This window comes from Empidonax traillii, unplaced genomic scaffold, assembly GCF_003031625.1.
Source record: "Empidonax traillii isolate 1590-97213 ecotype Southwest subspecies unplaced genomic scaffold, ASM303162v1 scaffold614:size843888, whole genome shotgun sequence".
NCBI classification, from domain to species: domain Eukaryota; kingdom Metazoa; phylum Chordata; class Aves; order Passeriformes; family Tyrannidae; genus Empidonax; species Empidonax traillii.
The window spans coordinates 261,986-281,597 of NW_020955807.1; the positions used below are offsets into that span (position 1 = coordinate 261,986).

The 19,612-nt window shown below is 45.1% G+C and overlaps 1 protein-coding gene across 2 annotated transcripts in view; it reads right to left on the bottom strand.

Moving 5' to 3' along the window:
• The window catches only part of PLCB1 (phospholipase C beta 1), a 320,638-nt gene that overhangs the window by 220,843 nt on the left and 80,183 nt on the right, over nucleotides 1–19,612 (bottom strand). For both annotated transcript variants that reach the window (XM_027898673.1, XM_027898674.1), the window contains exon 3: nucleotides 13,672–13,740. In XM_027898673.1, the coding sequence (XP_027754474.1) occupies nucleotides 13,672–13,740 (69 nt within the window). The remainder of the gene's footprint in view (nucleotides 1–13,671; nucleotides 13,741–19,612) is intronic.

Here is a 19,612-nt window from a genome sequence, read left to right on the forward strand (position 1 = left end):
CACCAGGCATGCACACTCCAAGGAAGGTTCTTCACATAATCTTTCTTGTGCCTCCTGCATAGCCTTGGAGACCTTTGGCTCTCCCGTTTCAGATTTCCCAATCTCTGTTTTCCCAAGTGAAAAAAAAAAAAAAAAAAAACCTGATGATTCAGAGATGCACGGTTAGATTAAGATATTCCAAGTTAGGGAAGCAAATGTGACAAGGCTGGCAGGATTTTCCTCTCAGATTTAGGGGAAACAGATGAGATGTTACATAAATTCCTCACTGATCACCGAGGTTTAAGCTCTACAGTAGATCATCAATGTGGAACAATTTACTATTCCAGCATAAAAGATTTACTTAGAATTACAAGTGCTCTCTTCAATAATTTAAAGGTTGTTGGAGAAAAGAATGAATCAGAGCTTGTTTTTTGTTTTTTTTTAAATAATATTCATAAAATTGAAGAAATGTAAACTTGGAAAGGACTTGAAAGGTCATTAACAGAGTGTAATGGAGAAGAAACACTCGAGTACCACAAATCCATGTGCCATTGTAAATACTGTTCTGCTTAGTGCTTCAATCCCACTTTACAAGATCCACACTATTCCTCACTTCACTGAAAAAAAAAAAAAAAAAAGAGGCAGCAAATATTGAGGGCACTGTCTGATCTAGTTACTACTGGAAAACTGCATTAGGCACAGATCCCAAAATAATAACTATTCTGCTCCTCGGCTTTTAAGCAAAACATGGACATTTGCAAACACTGTCCATGCGGTGTGTGCCAGCCTGCAGCCTGGAACACAGCTCAGCAAAAACACTTCACGATGGCACTGCAGATAAAGCACCTCCACCTTCACTGCAAGGCATCTCCCTGAGCCCCAAAATAACGGAGACACACACAAGTAAACGTGGTTTGGCTTCAAATACACCGAGAAAAACAGGAAAATATATGTGGAACTGGATGATTTGTTTATATCCATCTTCCCAGCTGGCCAGTGCTTCACCTTCCTGATGTGCTGAGAGAGGTTAATGGATGGTTAGTGGTCATTCCTACTGGGTAATTTGGACAACAGGATGACACGAGGGTTTTCATTAACAGGAACGTGGGGGCCAGCTCTCCAGGATGAGGCAAATTGGATTTCAGCTCTCCAGCATGAAGTGCGCTGTCAAACATAATTTCTCCTTCCAAGAAACATGTCATAGATGAAGGGATGGAATTGCAAATAGATTTTAAACCGTACTTAAAGTGATTACAGGTTAATGCATGACCCGAAGCACAGACATGCAGAGGTGCAGGCTGCATATCATGGAATTGAGCTCCTGATTGAGAGGGATTTCATGGGCAGTTTTCAAGAAACAAGACCAAGTACGAAGAAACTTTCTGAAACAAAGAGGGAAATGCACTCAAAATGAAATGACAATAAGTATAAATTGCTGGAGCGGGCGTAGCTGCACCAGGGAAGGTTCAGGTTGGACTTCAGAAGGAATTTCTTCATGGAAAGGGGTGTTTAAACATTGGAATGGACTGTCCAGGGAGGTGGTGGAGTCCCTGTCCCTGGAGGTGCTGAAGAAATGACTGGACGTGGCACTCAGTGCTCTGGGCTGGTTGACAAGGTGGGGATGGGTCAGAGGTTGGAATCCATAATCTTGGAGGTCTCTTCCAACCTAAATGATTCTGTGAGTCTGAAGTAATCCAAGATGAACTGAAATCCATAACTGAAGGTACTTCAAACCCCTTTTGACTCTAGAGAGGAGTTAAGTAAATACAGATGTAGAAAATAAACACATCGATGCAATAAAACTGTACCACCATTATTAACTGCTGCTTATTGCACTTTTTCCTGGCTTAGCTGCTTCCCAACAAAAACTAAACAGCTGCTAAGATTGCACAAGGAGCTCTTTGCCTCCACATCTCTCATCCATCCCAGCTATGACCTGCCTTTCTGTTCTAAAGGAAAAGTGGCCTCACGTTTGCCAGGACGGCCCACGGAGCTGCCTCCCCAGGCTCCCTGACAGCGCTGCTCTGCCTCCCACTGCTCTCACGTGGGTCACCTCCCCGGGCTCCAGCTCATCCAGACTTCATGTCCTCCTCCTGGGGCCCTGCTTGTGTCTCCAAGATAATTGCAGTCAGATGTTGGTGCTTCATTCCTACCAGACAAGGCATGTGCTCACCACCCATCCCTTCTCCTCAGGAGAAAAAGTCACCCAGAGCAGACGACAGCCCCACTGAACAAATGAACCAAACCATCTGAACAGCACTCCTGTCTGTAATACATCCACAAACAAAAACAGGAACAGATTTGAATTTAGGAACAGGAAAGACTGAGGTCCCTTCCAACCTTACCCAGTCTGTGACTTCTTTAAATTTGGAAAAAAAAATATTTGTTTTAACAGAAAACTACCTCTAGTCCAGCAAAATGTAGATGATTTCCACTGATATCAACTATTTCAAATGAGAAAACAAACAGAAATATCTGGAACAAGTTTATATTAAGTTTATATAGCTATCACTTCTAAAACAAGGATTTTTTTTTCCCTTCTGATGCTGTTTGCTAAAAACACTCATTGGAAATTTTTTGTCTCATTCCAGCCTCACGCTCAAGAAACAAAACTCGTTTTATGCCCGTTAAAATGCGAGTTTTAACGAAGCCCACAGTATATATTTACACAAACGGGTCAGGACACTCACATCCAGCCCTGCTGCAAACCAAACAAACGCAGCTGAACTCACCAGCCCGTGTGTGCCCAGACTAAACTCTGCCCTCCCAGCACGGGCTCTGCAGGAGGATTCAGACCCCGAGCCAGCTGCTGCCCACATCACTCCCATCCGCATTTCAGGAGGGCTCCTCCAGCACAATGAGCTGTCCTGTTTCTTTCCCAGCCCTGGTTTCAGATCTTAGCACTTCTGTTCTGAGCTGGGACGGTATTTTCTCTCTCACACACAGGACGTGAACAGTCAGCTTGGGGTGGTTTTGGTTTTTTTTCTGCAATGGGATGACAGGGTTTTTTGTGGTCTATCCACTAATCAGCCTTCAGAGCAGCTTGGGAAAGGGAGATCCTGGACATGCAGAGCCCACTCAAGTTGGGTTTTCAAGCGAAGAATTTATTATGTGAAGCAATATTAAAAGGAAGCCAATCAGCTCCCTCAGGGCGCTGGGGATTTTAGAGAGCCCTGCTGCACATCTCAAGAATAAATAACTCAAATACAACCTTTTTTTTTTTTTCTGTCCCTTTTCTTTGGTGATTTGCCTGTTGATTGCCTTTTCATTTCCTGCAGACATTTCTGAGCCTTCTGCTTCCTAAACCCAAACAAAATCAATGCTCCCCCCCAAACTGCAATCATACACTGATGGGAGAGCACAGAACCGAGGGCAGCACAACAACCTTTCCCTTCTGCTGCCTCTGCTTGCAGGCCCAGCCAGAAAAGCAGTTCTTTCCCTCTTTCACTGGGGGGTGGGCTCGCTCCTCCACCAAGGAAACTGGAAAACACGTGACCCCCTGATAAGTATCCCATAAATAGACTTTGGCTTTGCCCCAGACCTCTGATTTGCAGCCATTGATGTAAATGGGCTCTGGTTTGAAAGCCTGTGACAAACAATACTCTCTAAACCGTCTGGTTTGCACAAACAGCTGTCTGCATGGCACGAGGGAGCATGAAATCCACTCCTGGACGGGAGGATTCCGAGGAGGGCTCAGGCTAAGTGCCCTGAGGCATTTCTTAACTCCTCTATTTCCAGCTCCCCTACGGGCAGCAGGTGGAGAAGCTGTACCCCATTCACCTGGCCAGACTGGACACTGTGTTCATGCAATCCAGTTCTGGACTCCCAGCAGCATTCAAGGGGAGAGGGGAAAGATATCCATCTGCATCTACAGCAGGGTTCACTGCTTTCATGCAAATAAAAACATCTCATCTTTTCCCCTCATTTATAAGCAGAGCAGAATTCTAAGTATCTCCCTAACATTTAACAGTGGCCGCAATAACTTGATGGCGAACGGTTTTAAATCACATCTGACATTCCCTCAAAGACTAAAGCAAAATGCAGTTTTTTCCTCACCCTCTAAATAATCTTGCAAATAGTTTTGGGTTTATCATCAGGATAAACTGCATGACTAACAGGCACAGTTACTACTCAGGGGAGAGCTGCTGACAACACTTCCACGTTCCCATCACTCATCTTAATTCCGGGCTACTTAATATAGAAATCTCTTCAAGTGAGGCTTTGTCTCCCAGTTCCCTTGTCCTGGGAATCACACCTTTCCTGGATCTGCAAAACAAACACTTGGTCACTACAGGGGACCTTCCAACAAGACTTGTGGAGCAGACTCCCAAATGCTTGGATGAATCAGGCTCCACACACAGAAAGAGCAGCAATAAGTTTGCTTTATAAGGGATGTGTAAATCCAGCTTAGACAACTCTGTATCCCAAGTAATGGGTTTCTTTTAATTCCACAGCCTGCAAGTATCACAGGCAAACACTTTAATTCACAATATCGAGTGACTGTGCTTGCAGAGAACGAGACATTTTCAACATGAACCGAAGAGACAAGCCAAGCATCACCAAAACATGAGCAGACCTAAGCAGGGCTTCCAAATTCTTCCAAATGGAGGAAGGGGGAAAGCTGCCGGGCATGGAAGCAGCAGCTTTGGGAGGAAGGGCAGAAAGGGATCCCTGCTTGGGAAAACTGGGCTGCCTTGGACAGCTAAGAGCAGCTTTCCCTCTCCAATTGCCAAAAAAAAACAGTTTGGGGGGTTAAAATGTTGTACCACAAAGGTACTGCAGAAAAACCAGCCCGTGCTGGATTTGTTCTTCGCAGGGTCAGGAAAATCCCACCGGCCTTGGAGGGTTGGAATGTGCTCCCACTGCTCCATCAGCTATCCCCACACACAGCTGTGTCTTCTGTGCCTCAGCACACAGGTAAAGCCATTCACGCAGATGCTTTAGTTTATCTGAGCTGGGTTTTGTCCTTTTTCTAAGCATTTTAAACATGCAAATTGCCACCATTATTTCCCAGATTAATGTGCCTGCTTTTCCCTTTGTGCAGTGACCTCACCTGGCACCGCTGCTCTGCTTCTGCCACTTCATTAGCAGACACCATTTGGAGGCCATTTCCACTAAACATTCCAAATCCTGCACGCAGTTTCTCATACAGGCTGCTTTAAATGTGTTTCATTAATCTTGGAGGAAGGAGGTTCACTCTGAGCAGCAATAAGAACAAAAAAAAAATCCCTTTAAAAACAATCCAGTTCTTCACCAGTTGCAAGAAACTACTTTTACGCTGCCCTAGGACTAGGACTGGATAGAAATTTATTGAAAGAAAAAAAAAATCAAATCCAAATTCAAACAACCCAGGTTATGATGTATTAGTATTTGCAAGTTGTACTGACACTTGTTTTAGGATTCCTCCTGGAAACAATAAAGAAAAGATGTGTTTTATGGTAATTAAGCACCATTGGAAGTGCAGTATCTGGAAATCGGTCTCCCTTGATGGGAATGATCCCAGATGCAGAGGCACTGCATGACAGGGGAGGGACAATATCAGCCACCATCTAGGCCTGATTCTAAATCCCACCTTTGCCCGTTCATCCCAATTCCAAAAACCAACAAAGAAACTGGATACTGCAAAACATCCCAGCCAAGAACTCCCTGAGGACTTCCAGCCAAGGGGATTTCTTCTCCAGAGTGTACAGGAACTGGGTGTTTACCCAAACTCCCCAAGGTAACGCAGAAGCTCACAGACCTAAACCAAAAACCCTCCCAAGAGGAACGAAGATCTGACTTTTGCCACCTGAAGCCAAACCAGGAAGGATTTTGGACACGGACAGTGCTGATAACCACAGAAAAGAAGAGCCACGTGCAGGACATGCCGGGCACACAGAGAACCATTTTCCTCCCAGGGAGCATCCCTGTGCCATCCACTTTGCAGGAGCATCCCTGTGGATGGCTCAGCAGCAGCCCAGGAGTGGAACAGAGTGTCTGAGCTCCCCAGCTGATAATTTTGTTTGTTTAACCAGCATTAGGCTGGGAGGCCACAGGAGCTGAGAAAGACACAGACAGGCAGCTCACACTCAATACAGCTGGTCAAAGTTTTTTGTTATCACCACACAAATACTGCCCAGGATTTATTTAAAAATGAAGTACTTGCATGCCTTACTTGGTAGCATAATCCTATTCCTAATTAAATAGGAAGGGGGGGTTGGGTTGGGTTCTTTTCAGAAATATCCTACTGTATTAAAAACAAAAAACCTCAAACCATTTGGATGTACTTGCCTCTGTTTTTGTATCTACCTTAAATCTCTAGGAGATAAAACAAACCAGTCTTGGGTCTGCCTGATGCTTTGGAAAGACGGTAACATGGATTTAAGATGACTATACTGATGTGACACTGGAAACACTCGTAGTTTCTCACTGCTTTACAGTTCACATCGACCCCTGGCCATTTCCATTTGCTCTCATTATCTGTAACTGGCTCCTGCAAGTCCTGCTTTCACATTCCCAAGAAAATGTGTCCCTGGGATCCTGTGTCACCACAAGGCTCAGGAACACCCCTGCCACGGGCATCCTGTCCCTGGTGCAGCTGGGGTGTCCAACAGGCCTTGGGAAACACCCTCCACATCCCAAATAGCCACAGTGAGGAAATAAAGATCATTTATGGCAAGGCTGTAATTATTTCCTGATAAAAGTTTAAGCTTGGAGAACCAAATTTCTTCCCATCATTGGAAAAAATAAAAACTTCGAAGGTGGAAGCTGCTCTAATGGAATGAAAGCTTAAATAATGTGGATATTAAAGGAAACTTCTTAACAGCTCCTCTCAATCTCAAAACCAAGTATCTCCAGTTACAAGTCCTGACCAGAGACAGCTGAGTAGGGGGGCATTTTCACCTGGCACCTCTGTGATCCAGGGATACTCAGGATCTACACCTGATCCTCCTCCCAGTGGGCTTCTTTCCAAGCCTAAACAGCTTTGCTGATTCCACAAGAAGCCATTTATACACCCATAATAGCAAGTATATCAAACCTTTGCAACTAATTAAAACATACCAGGTTTCTTCAAGCAGCTTTTAACAAGTCAAGGGATGTAATAAAAAAAAAAAAATCACCAAGCTGGATCTCAATAAACCAGGAAAATTTAAATAATTTGTTCTAAGCAGTTGCAAAAAAGAAATGGATCTGCTGCAACATTTTCACTGGAGCCTGTTGATTTTGCATTTGAAGCTTGAGGGTACTGCACTACCAGCAGATCTCTAAAATATATACTTTAATATTTATGAAATATGTCTAGATGGAGGTTACAACTCCAAAGGAAAAACCAGTTATTAAGTACCTATACATTTTCCAATGAAAAAGTTTGAAATCCTTTCCAGACTGAGTGTTCATGACACAGACAATGCAGCATTCCTTATTTTTATGGATAGAAATATCTGATTAATAAGTTTTTGCATTAGTGTTGCAGTTGGAGCACTATTGATAAAACAGGGCTGATACTGAGGCAACACTGGAAAAAAAGGGTCGTACTTTCCCAAAGTGTTATGATCTTAGTGCAGGTCAAGAGGTGGATGTGAACACACAGGGGGTGCAAGGTAACAAACAGATACCATCAGGCAATGATAGGCAAATATTAACACCTCAGCACTGCTAAAAACACCCCCAAAATAACCTGATCATTCTTAATTTTTGTGCCAAGCCGGAGCAGCGTGGAGGGAATTCCCAAGAACTCTGCTATGGCAGGAAACAGCAGCACAGCACCGAACCTGCCACCCGCACGAAGCACAGCTCGGGCCCTCCAGAGTGCTGCTTTCATCCCCTGAAAGCTCACAGGAGTGGTTTGTGCATGGGTTTAGCATCGTTTTGGTGTATTATGTGTGCCTGAGAGCACCCAAAGCTGTCTCTGTCAACCTCTCTTGGAAATCACGCAAAAAGTCACACCAGAGGAGACAAAGGGGGGGGGGGAATGTATGCGTGTGTGCAGGTTTATTCAGCAGCAGCATTTGAAGCACAGCTTCACTGATGATCTCTGGTGTTCTCAGGAACTCAAATAGCACGTATTTAACCGAGCTGTGCCTCCCTTTTCCAGCTGAAGGGTTTGAAGATCGCCGTCAGAACCAACTGCCTCCTCAGAGCGCGGCATTTCTCGCTACACGCTTCGCTCGGGCCGAGAGACGCAGTGGTTTATAAATATAACACACAAGAGCACACAGCCAGCCAGCATGGAGAGCTCACTGAAACCGTCAGCGAGCAGGGGGAAAAAATAATTGCATCTTTCTGGCAATGATTCACAGTGAGAGCCTTCCAAAAAACCCCTGTGCTTTCTGCCGTGCCCAGATCGCTGGTAAGTAGTGATTGCCAGGAACTGCCCAGGCAGAGGTAAGGTAGGCAAGGGATGACTCCTCTGGAAAGGTCCCAGCTCCCTCAGCACTAGGGGTTGTAAATAAAATCACCACTTTGGGGCCATTCTGGTGGTGCACAGGGCTGCTGATGGTCTCTGAGGTGCCTCAGGCTCAGGCACGAGCAGCCAAGGAATCCCTGCAGGCAGCAAAGCCCACGTGTGGGATGCTCGAGCTCATCCCCTCGGCTGAACGAGGCAGTGAGTTTGGGACAGGGCTTGTCACCTGCTTTGCTTCCAGAACGGCAGGGATAATGTTCCTGATGGTACTGCTTCTCTAGGTGATGGAGGAGTGAAGAGCTGCTCTCCAGGCTCCCCGGAGAGAAGCACCAACAGCTCTCTCTTGGGACAGAGACTCTTCCCAAACAAGTCAACTTTCAACAGGTTTAGAAAAGAAAATTACCAACAAATCCCAACCCCAAGCCCTTTGGCCATGCAGAACCTTGCTTTGATCCCTGAACAAGCTACAGGGCTTTACTTTGGGAGCAGGGAGACCTTTTCAGAATAAATCCTGCACCGGTGGGGAAAAATTTGGAAGAGCAAAAGCTGCTGGGTGCCATTGGGAGCCAGGTCAGCCTGGAGAAGAGGTGACTCCAAGCTGCAGGGAAGTGAGCAGAGGAGGGCAGAGCAAACCCCTCCCTCCCCAGGGATGGTCCAAGGCCCAAAACCCCCTCACTCTCAGCAGCCACAACTCCCACTCTCCGGGAACCTCAACTACTTGCACTTCCGCATCTTTACCACTGTGACCACACTGGCCATGTACCATCCAAACAACTCCATTTTAACCTTCCTCAATAAAGTAAAACTCAACCTGGGGAACATGTTTATGTAACTTCATCAGTATTACCCCAAAAAAAAAAAAGCAGTTACGTAAAGGAACAAACAAGTTTGGGGCAGGTGTTTGTGGCTGTCACTGTTATCCCCAAGGTGAGTGGGAAGGAGGTGAGCTGCATGCATATTCCGTTTTTACTTCTTTTTTTGGCAGAAATAGAACACTGCTTAGGCATAATTTACATTAGAGTTTCTAATTTAGCATCAAGGTTGCTGAAGGGAAAGCAGCTTGCATTTACCGGGAGGTTAAAAATAACATCAAAAGCAGAGTTGGAGACGGGCGAAGCCCCAGAAGCTGGTGGTGCAAAGGGCAGCGGGTGTGGGTGGGTTGCTCTGCTGTGGGATCCAGGCACATAGCTGGCTCTGCCAGGGAATTCACTGTGTGGACCAAAAAAGCAAAAAATAAAAATAAAATCTGCCATTTCCCACGTGCAGCCTAATCGTTGTCACTAAACAAAACATGTATGTCCCCACACAGACTTCTTATGATAAAGAGAAGAAGAATTGGTCTCCTTTCAAATCTTTTGGAAGTGATTGAGGCCTCTTTTGTTCTCTTGAACAAAAGGAAAACAAACAACCTGGCCATAAAAATCATGGGCTGCCAGCAAAAAGGCAAGTTCGGATACCACGAGGAAAGCAAGTGATTGATTTAGGTTTATTGTGACAGGCTGTAGTCACTGGGCTCATAAATTAGCAATTAGAGCCTAATTCAGAAGCAAATCAACCAAGGGTTCTTTGCTTGGTAGCTTTTCCTTTGAGTTTCCGAGCCCACCTAGTTCAGGAAATGCTGATTTTCCTCTACAGATGTGTCAGAAACCAGCAAACCTTCCACCGTAGTTTTTCAGCTACAGCTGAGTTAGACCCAAAATCATCTCTCTCTACTTGAATATTTCAAGAAAACCCATTAAACAGAGAAAGGCTGGTGCTGATATTAATAGTAGGTGGGGTCTTGGCAAATTTCTGACATTCAAACAGCTGAATTATTTTTCTCAGCAGAGCTTGGCTTGTTAAAGTGAGAAAATTTGGGGCAGGGGAACCATGAGCTGTTTCAAAACTGGGGACTGCTCTCTAAACACATTTTGGCATGAGAGTGATTCCATCATTCATAATTTCATCTCCTACAGGTTTCACAGTACATGTTATTTAAAGAAATTCATTTCCTGCTGCATGATTTATGAGGGGGAACCAGGATGCCGAGGGGAACCAGACTGATCAGATGCATCAGAAGTTTCCAATATGAGCATTTGCCATGGGGTTATTTCCCCATCCCCTGTCAACTCATCCTGATATTTCTTCTCCCTGGCAGAAACACTCACCCAGTTGCTTTAAGATTTTAGTTTCCATAGAAACTGTTGTTGGCTAAAGTAAATCCAAGACGGGAAGAAGCGTGAATTCCCTCGTCCTGTGAGCTTGCAGCTGCCAAATTTTCACCACCTGACCCTTCCTCGGGACTGACTGGTGCCTGACCTTCTTAGCCATGACTCCCTGATGGACCCTCTTTTGAGTGGCACTTCCCCAGTTTGCAAAAGGTGTGTGAACACCCAGAGCTGTTTCCATGCCTCCTTGTACAAAAGCACATGTTTATTTTATTTTATTTTATTTTAAGGACCTCAACACTGAACTTTACAAGGGAAGAGGCATCTCTCGGCCTGCACATCAACACCAAGCTCCAGGTAAGGTGTGAATAAAAGGAAACAAACCATGGCTTGAGCACAACTCTTGGTTTTCACATCCTTTCAGCATTTCAAACCATGAGTGTAAGCCCTGAGCACCCACCCTGCTGCTGCTCCACGGCTCACACAGCTCCGAGTGCCCGAGAGCAGCACATGCCACGGCTGGAATTATGGGCAGTCACATCTTCTGAAGGAAAAATTAACTGCATAATAATCTCCTGTGCTCGAAATTCCTCTTGCTCCCTTTCCTGTCTGATTCTAATGCAAACTAAAAGGGCAAAGTCCTGATAATCATTTTATAACTCCATCACTTCTGTATAATTTCATTGTATTCTGAAATCAGGCCCTTTCTCCTAACCTACGCAATTAATGTGGTTTTTCTCATTCTCCTCAGAGCATTCCTTTAATTTCTCTTCTCGTGTAGAGATCTGCTGCAATGCCCTGTGCTGCCTGAGATTCGCCTTCATTCCCAGGAATCAGCCTTTCCATGTATATTGCATCGAGGCAGCAAACTCTGTTACTGCTTCTGAAAATAGCAGCTGAAGGAAGACAGAAGGAGCCATCCCTGAAGACGTGCAAAGAGAAGGCAGTGCTGAGGCTCCTCCCAAACACGGGGTCATTCCAGTGAGCTGCTGACTGCTCTGGGATTGCAGGACAAGCTTTTCCCCCTCCCAGGCATCGAGTGATGTGTTTCTGTGGGTCACTGTCCCTGAGGTCCTCAGGAAGGTCTTTCTTTAGCAGGTGCCTTTCTGAGCAATGAAAAGAGTGAGAGAGAGCCTTCAGGAGACTCTAATAATCATCCCAAACCAGAAGCTGCAGGAGGAGGAGATGGGGTTTTGCACTCTGAGTGCCTGCACAAACCTTGAGGTGATGTCAGCTCACTGCTCGTGTTACCTTAACGTGACAATTCCGGGATTGAAGCTGCGCTTCTGTGTCTGCAAGGGAACGTTTAAGGATAAACTCTTAGGCTATTCCTGAGAGGGAATGGAGAAAATAACCAGAACTGCTGGGTGAGAAACCCAGGAAGATGCAACGACAGACGTGCAAGAACAGTCACAAAATACGTGTGTCTGGACTTGTGGAGAAATGCTGTGAAAAGAGAATGTCAGCCAACAAGGCTGATGGAGAAACTGAGAAACCCTTGGTGTTTCTTTGGCTTTTATAGGAAATTAGGAAGGTACACCGAATGCAGCATGAGAACATACTGGTTTTTGATAACTAGGACTGCCTGTAGTCCTCTAAAGTCAGTATTGGTGATGGTCTTGTGTAGCAGCACCTTCCTATCGATGTTGTTAGTGACACAAATTGAGTTTACTGAAAAAAAAAAAAATTGCTCTTTTTTTTTTAAACCAAGGCTTATTTAAAAAGACACTTATTTCTATCCAAAGGCAGCACTAGACCAGAAATACACTAAATACACCTGCAGTCAACGCTCCTTTGCTCAGCCCCACAACTCGGATCAAAGCACAACTTACACCACTGGCCCCAAAATGAGCTTTTCTTTTTTTTTTTTTTCCCCACACCATTTGCAACACCCCCTCAACAGCCAACCCAGGTGCTGTTTTCCTTCTGCCCACACACAGATCGATGACAAAACGCAAACTGGTTCATACAGGTGGTGCATTTCACCCCCCTAAGGAGAGGGGGTTTTCTCGTACCCTTCACTTAATGCCACCGCTGTCAAACCCGTAACGTGCTGTAACAAAAACAGCCTTTATGTAACCCAATAAATAAAAGTCACCAAGGCAATAGCTGTGCATAAATTTCAGCTCAAAACATTTTGTTAGAAGCACATGAATGTCCTCTGTAAAATGGGTAGCATTTTAAAATAATGTCCTAGACATTGTTAATACTTTATCGCTATTCATCGCAGAGCCATTAATCACGGTGCTCTCATTTGGTATTAATGTGCATGTCACAAAGTACTTCTGCTGCATTTCAATTATAACTCAGCCTTTAAAATGCTGCCAGCGCTACATGGGAAGCTTTGAAAACCAAATGTGAATGGTCTGTTCGGAGATAACTACAAGTGCATCCTGGCACAGAGAGAGAGAGACGACCTTTTCTGTTCCCAGCTCCTGCCCCTGGGGGGCCGAGCAGCCTGTGGGGCTGTGCCATGTGTGCTTCCTGGGAAGCCACTGCCATTTTCCTCCCTCAGGATGAGGGGAGAAGGATCATTCCTTTGGGATGTCCAACCACAGCTCAGCAGCAGCAAGGCCATACTTTGAAGCCCCGGAGGAGATTCCTTTCTTTTTTTTTTTTCCCCCCTGAGATTCCCTGAGGGTCTGTCTTGCTTCTGGAGCTCGAGTGCTTTGGTTTTCCCTCTGTGTCTGTCCAAACAAAAACACCAGAGAGAACGTCTATCTACAACCTCCTGCCTTCAGGGACTGCAGAGGAGTGTGCAACACATCAGGGCAAAGCTGAAGGGAGCCGACATCCCGACCTCCCTGATGGCAGATCAAAAAGAACCAAAAACCTCCTTCCGGCCTCCAGAGGAAAAGAGGGAAATCAGCAGCACAAAGTACAACAGGGACCTAAGCAAACATCAGCTCCTTGCCATCAGGGAAGCCAACAACTTGCAAGTGTACCTCGATGAACCAGGATTTTTGTTCCCTGGCAGCATTTTCCACGCAGAATCCAACAACAAGAGCTCAGCAATCCCAACACTTCTGGTCACAAACCGTGTTACATGAGGAAAAGGCAAAATGCTACTTCTTTTTTTTAAGTTCTTGCATATCATTGCCCTTTTTTTTTTTTTGCATAGGTCAACAATGTAACATGGAAGCACACAGCAAGAATTCCTACCTTGGGAGCTCTGGCATGTTTTCCACATCTGGCATCTTTGACGAGGCTGATATCCAGCAGCTCGGTCTCCTGGAAGGAAAAAAAAAATTGCAATACAAACGATTATGACATCATTCCAAGAGCCTTGTTGTGTTATCAGTGTCCCACTTCCCACATCTGGCAGGGGTTTTGACTGTTGGCAATGATTCTTGTCCAAACTGGGATCAGCTTCAAGGAGAGCTCTGGTGCACTGAAGTGATTCCAGTAGCAACAGCATGCAGATCCCTTTTGATATATAGATTATATAGAAGCCAAGCTGATTTCCTGCCTCACTAAATAGCAGCTGCTGAGCTTTTGTTTTAATTTTTTAAATACAATTTTAGTGTTTGAATGCTAGTCACAGTGTGCAAAAGGCACGGTTGCAAACAGAGAACCTGCCTCTGCAACGGAAAACCTGCTTCGTTATTGGCAGGACGTTCCGAAAAGCACACGTGAAACCCAACAAGTGTTGTATCTGCAACGATAACAGGTTCCAACAAGTGTTGTAACTACAAAGATAACAGGTTCCAGCTATTGCAGTGGCTGCTGCTTAGTAAAAAAAAAAAATGTGCTTTTGACACGCATTTCATAGTTCATGAGTTGCCCTTGAGTTATGGGTTATCCCACTGGAGTAAAACTGGCACGTGGTGACAGCTGCTGTGGGGCAAATCCCTGCCCTCCCCTCCCCACGTGTGACATGGAGATCCTCCTTTCCCTGATTTCAGCACTGGGAAGGAGGAAGGATGCTGGAGATGGGGGCAGTGCTATTCCTGGCTGCCCGATCCCTTGGAAGCGCTCACATCCACACGGCACCACTCGTGCTTTGCCAGGGGCAGCACCAACTGTCCTGCAAGGACAGCAAGAGATCTGACCTGATTTAGCACTGCTTGGCTGCCTTGAAGCACATCTTAAAACTCTCTGCCTCACTTACAACCAGCATTTGGACTAATAACCTGTGGTAGAGTGGCTCAATGACAGACTAAATATAGCCTGAAATAAGTAATTGCAAATACCGTGTGGGGAATTTGAAATCTCTGTGCTGGACAAAGCCACTGCTCCTTCTCTTTTAAATTAAAATAAGAAAAAAAAATAACTCATGGACATGCTATTTTGCCATGAATTACTTTGGATCCTCTTTTTTTTTTTTTTTCCATTTTAAGAGAGACATTTCTGCACAGCTCTTACAGACCTTTGTTGTCAATCAAGATGCAACCTCTACCAACAAATATTCACGTGACTGCACGTTCACCACGTTCTCCTCTGTCCCCCACAGCTATCCCAATTCCCTGCTGTTCTAGTATTTCCTGAGCTCCACGAGCACTTTTTTCCCCCCTCTTCGTGTAGCCTGTTGAGGGGAAACTTGCACTTTTGAGGTTGTTACTTTTTGTTCTGGCTTGCCCAGAAGAGGGCAAGGGTAATGAAACTTGCCCAGATCAGAAAGAAGTATCAGCAGGGTCATAAAAGGTGATATTTTGTAAACCTCTCTAGGAAACAACCCAAACTCCACCACTACGCATGGCATATGGACACAGGCCCTGGAGCTTCCCATGGGGACAGCTGATCACTGTACCTAAAAACTTGCCTACAGCTGTCCCTGTTCCAGCTCAGGAGCACCCCATGGTTTGGGAACCCGATGTTCAAGCCTAGATGGAAGCTGATCTCGCTTGCAGACGAGCTAAATGTGGGCTTGTCGCACTCAGAGCAAGAACCAAGGCTTGTATTTACCACAACAAATAACCCCCACACTCTGAAATGGTCTCCAGCCCACTGTGAAATGTTCTACAGAAGCTGCAGGCACATGCAGACCATGTCATAAAAATCAGATTTCGATGACTGAAAGGACTAAAGAGCCCTAAAAATAAAGGCCTTAACAGCGAACACATGAGGGAAATTAAATATGCTGAAGGAAACCAGATCTTACACAAAGAGGCTGACCCACACACAGTGAATGTTGCAAGGTTTTTTGGTTTGTTTGCTCGCTTGGTTTGGGTTGTTTTTTTTTTTTTTTTTTTGGGGGGGGAAGGGTTGGGGAGGTTTTTTTGTGGGATTGGGCTGGTATTTTACCATTTTTTTAAAAAAAGAGAAAAGCAAACTGAATTAATAACTTACTTAAAAAACAAAGGTAAAAAGACCCTTTAAAGTGGAATAACGCACATTAAGAAGAGACACAAGAAAAGCAAAGGCAGTGACCAGCACTCCCAGGGACAGTCAAGGAGTCAGAACAACTCTGCTCAGCTCTGCATCCTCCTGGATGCAGGGGGATGAGGTACAGAGCTGGTTTGGAGTTTTGATCCATATGTTCAGGTCTCCAGAAGCAAGAGCCTGACAGGTGCTGCAGCCTGTGCCCTAAAATAACAGGACAAGAGCAGGATCTGCACCTCTGCAAAATCCCAGCATTTGGCGGGACTTGGATAAATCAGAATTCCTAATGTGCCATTTCTTAGGAGTTCTTTGGTTTGAAAAAACCGCCTGGAATTCCCTCACTCGGAGGCATTCGCTTTCGTCTTTCAAACAGCTAATTAAGAGGGCAGAGATCAACTTCCTGGCAAACAAGAGAAAATACCGTTTCCTACTGCCCTGCTGCAAACCAGGGGCAGATTTCTGCGAAGGGAAGACACACTTGGGGAGCGGCCAGAAAAATGCCCCTTTTCCTGTGCAGCAAAACAGCCCAAGCCCTCCTCCACCTAAGCCAACTGGAGTTTTGCTAATGACCTCCTCCAGGCAGGCCTGCAGGCTGCACTCTGTGCAGGAGGCACGGAAGCCATAGCAACTGGGGAGAAAAAAAAAAAAAAGGAAAATAAATAAAAATAAATAAATAAAAACCACCAAACCTTCTGCAAGTCCAACTCTGCCCTGTTTAGAGACCTCCAGTCACTGCTGTTGGGACTTACTTATCTTGCAATAAAGTAACATCTCTTAATGGTGGATCCCTCCGATCATTTTTAACACAAAAATCCCAGAGAACTGAATTATTAATCCCACCATCTTTGTTTTCAATTAGCAGCTGGGACAGAGATGCATTCACAGAGGGTGCCTTGTGCAATCTCACTTTTATGGGTAAGCACACAGTCACAAAGGCAAGAGATTGTGCAACCCTCAGTGACTTCTTCAGCACTTAGAATTAGGCCCATCTGAATTTAATATAGTAACACCAATTTATGCCAGCTGAGGATCTGGCTCACTTCTATTTTAAACTGCCCAAAATGATGCCAGGTGAGTCAGAGTGTCTTGGGAACTTGCTTGTGACATAACCCCAGCTAGAGAGCAGGGTTCCTCATCCATCCCGAAGAGCCACGGGCAGCACGGCGGGCTGGGAGCAGCGTCAACTGTCCTACCGAATTCCACAGAACTATGTCAAGGAGACCAGGAAAAGCAGGTGTGCGTGGCAACAGCTGCAGGGGTGAGTTGGTCCAGGGTGCCAATCATTTTATGCACATCCCTAAGGGAAACAATTCCACCCTGCTCCGAGTGCTCACTGCGGCTGGGAAGTCACACATTGCTCTGTTCAGCCTCCATCTCCACATCCCTTCTGGCTGCTGGAAAGTCTCTTTTTCCCCAGTGTGTGCAATGTTGCCACGTGCTGCCAGCCACTGTGGAGCACAGCTCCCAACCCCTGCCAGCTCAGGACACGGTCTAACTCATGCACAGCTAATTAAACTCGGTAAACTCATTTTCCACTCAGCTGCGAAACCTGTGGCTCCTCATTTCCAACCCTAAGAAGAACCTGGGTGTTTGAAAGCTTATCTAAAGCTTCCTCTAAATATACCAGTCAGTCTACCAGAAGACACAAGACTGCCTTCAAAGTTTGCCTGATAGAGCGCTAGCAAAACAAACCTTGGAAAAACCAAGCCAGTTTGGTAAACAAGCACCATTTGGTGCTACTGGATGGCAATATCTGGGCAAAGTTTTCAAAGGGAAAAAGCCAATTTGCTGAAACAAACTTCAAACAGAGAGTCAAACAACGGCTTCTACTGGGAATAGTTAATCATAATGAAATGGTTCTTTAATACAGAAATACTCCATTTTATCCTTTTCTGGACATGAAAGCACTGCATGTCTCTGGAAGAAAACATATGCAGTTCTGTGTTACTCTTATTTTTATTTTGCATTTTAAAGAGGTTATTTAAAATAAAGCCATGGGACTAATATCCTTACAACACATTACAAAGAAAATATTAAGATCAGCATTTGAATCTGACGGGGAACAATTACAGAATCACAGAATCAATTAAGTCAGAAAAGACCTCTGAGATGGAGTCCAACCTGTGATCAAACACCATCACATGAACGAGTTCATGGCACTCAGTGCCACATCCAGTCTTTCCTTAAACACCTCCAGGGACAGTGACTCCACCAACTCCATGGGTAGCCCCTTCCAACATCTAACCACCCTTTCTGTGAAGAATTATGAAGAAATTACAAGTTATGCTTAAGAAGTATCTGGCCTTGTAGGTTCAGAGCAAATCCACAAGCGAACTCCGCAATTTACAGCCGTTTATGGAATACACCTCATCCAGGTTTTGGAGATTTTGGCAGTGTACTGATCCATCAGCCACACATGGATTAACTCCTGGATGAAGTTCCCTGCAGTGGGAAGGAACTCAGTGCCAGTTCAGAAAGGGTGCCTGTACAGCTGGGGGATGTCATGTGTCATCCCCCTGCTAGAAACATACCTATTTTTCCCCATTATCATTAAGAGCAAATTGAATGAAACACAGCAATTTGTCTCCTCTTCCCAAGAGAAAACCGTGGAGGACTGGTGAGACTGATTTAGCAAAAACCTGCATCAGGAGCTACAAGTAGAAACAGCGAGGCCGTCGCTGACTTTAATTGGAGCTGAGCTCAGGTACTGCTGTGCTACCCTCAAAGTCCCATTATATAACTCATAACTGCATCCCACTGGAAAGAGACAGTCCCTGAGGAAACTGTCTCCATGCTTCCTCCTGGCAGCACACAATTCAATTATCAGGCCTAGAAATCACAGGCTCCATCAACAGACCAGCAGCAGAGCCACACGTACATCCTCGAGTCAATGCTAAAACTCTCCTCAACAACAGCAAAGTCTTTTTCTACACAGGGTTCTTCACTAGTTCAAAATACTTTGTTACCTTCCCACCCACTCTTTCCAACAGCCCATTAAAAACTGTATCATTAATGCTAAAACTCACCGAGCTCCCCAAAGCCACCAGACCTCTTGTAGCTCCTCGCAGGTGCTGCTCTACTCACAGATGGATAAAGCAGCAACAAGGCACTCGAATAATGGAACAAATGCCCGGGTTAAATCTCTTATTTCTGGAGTAGCCATTGACTTCTAGAAGGGTCAGTTAAACACACAGAATTCTGACTTGGTAAAGTGGCTTCTGAATTCTCTGCCTTCTAAACATCTATTAAAAACCCAAAGCCCAAAAAAAAAAATCCACCACCATGACACACAAAATGAAAAACTGGGTGAGAGGCACAGCTGGTTGCTGAGGGGTGAGAGACAGAAAACACTCTGCTGCCTCCACTGCTTCACTCAAAATCATTTATTCATCAAGTTCCTCCTTTCTGGCCAATTCTGATACCCAGGTTCAGCCAGGAATTTTACTTTAAAAAAAGTAAATACAGGGTTCTGCTATACCTTGAGAGATCATTAAGAGACACACTTGTTCCCAAGAGATAAATAAGGGAACTTGGCACGAGTTCCAAAGGGTGCCACACAATCCTGACAAAGCACTCCACCACAGAACCCACCCACAGCACAGACTGATCCACAACACCCCGTCCAAATCCAATCCCTCCGGCTTTAACCTACCCAGAACATCAAAAAAAGAGCAAAGAAAGAGAAACAGAGGGACAGGAGGAGAGAGGGAGGAGAAAGAGGGCACTTGTTTCTTGGCTCTTCGACATGAACCTGCAAGCAAATGTACCTGACATTGCTATG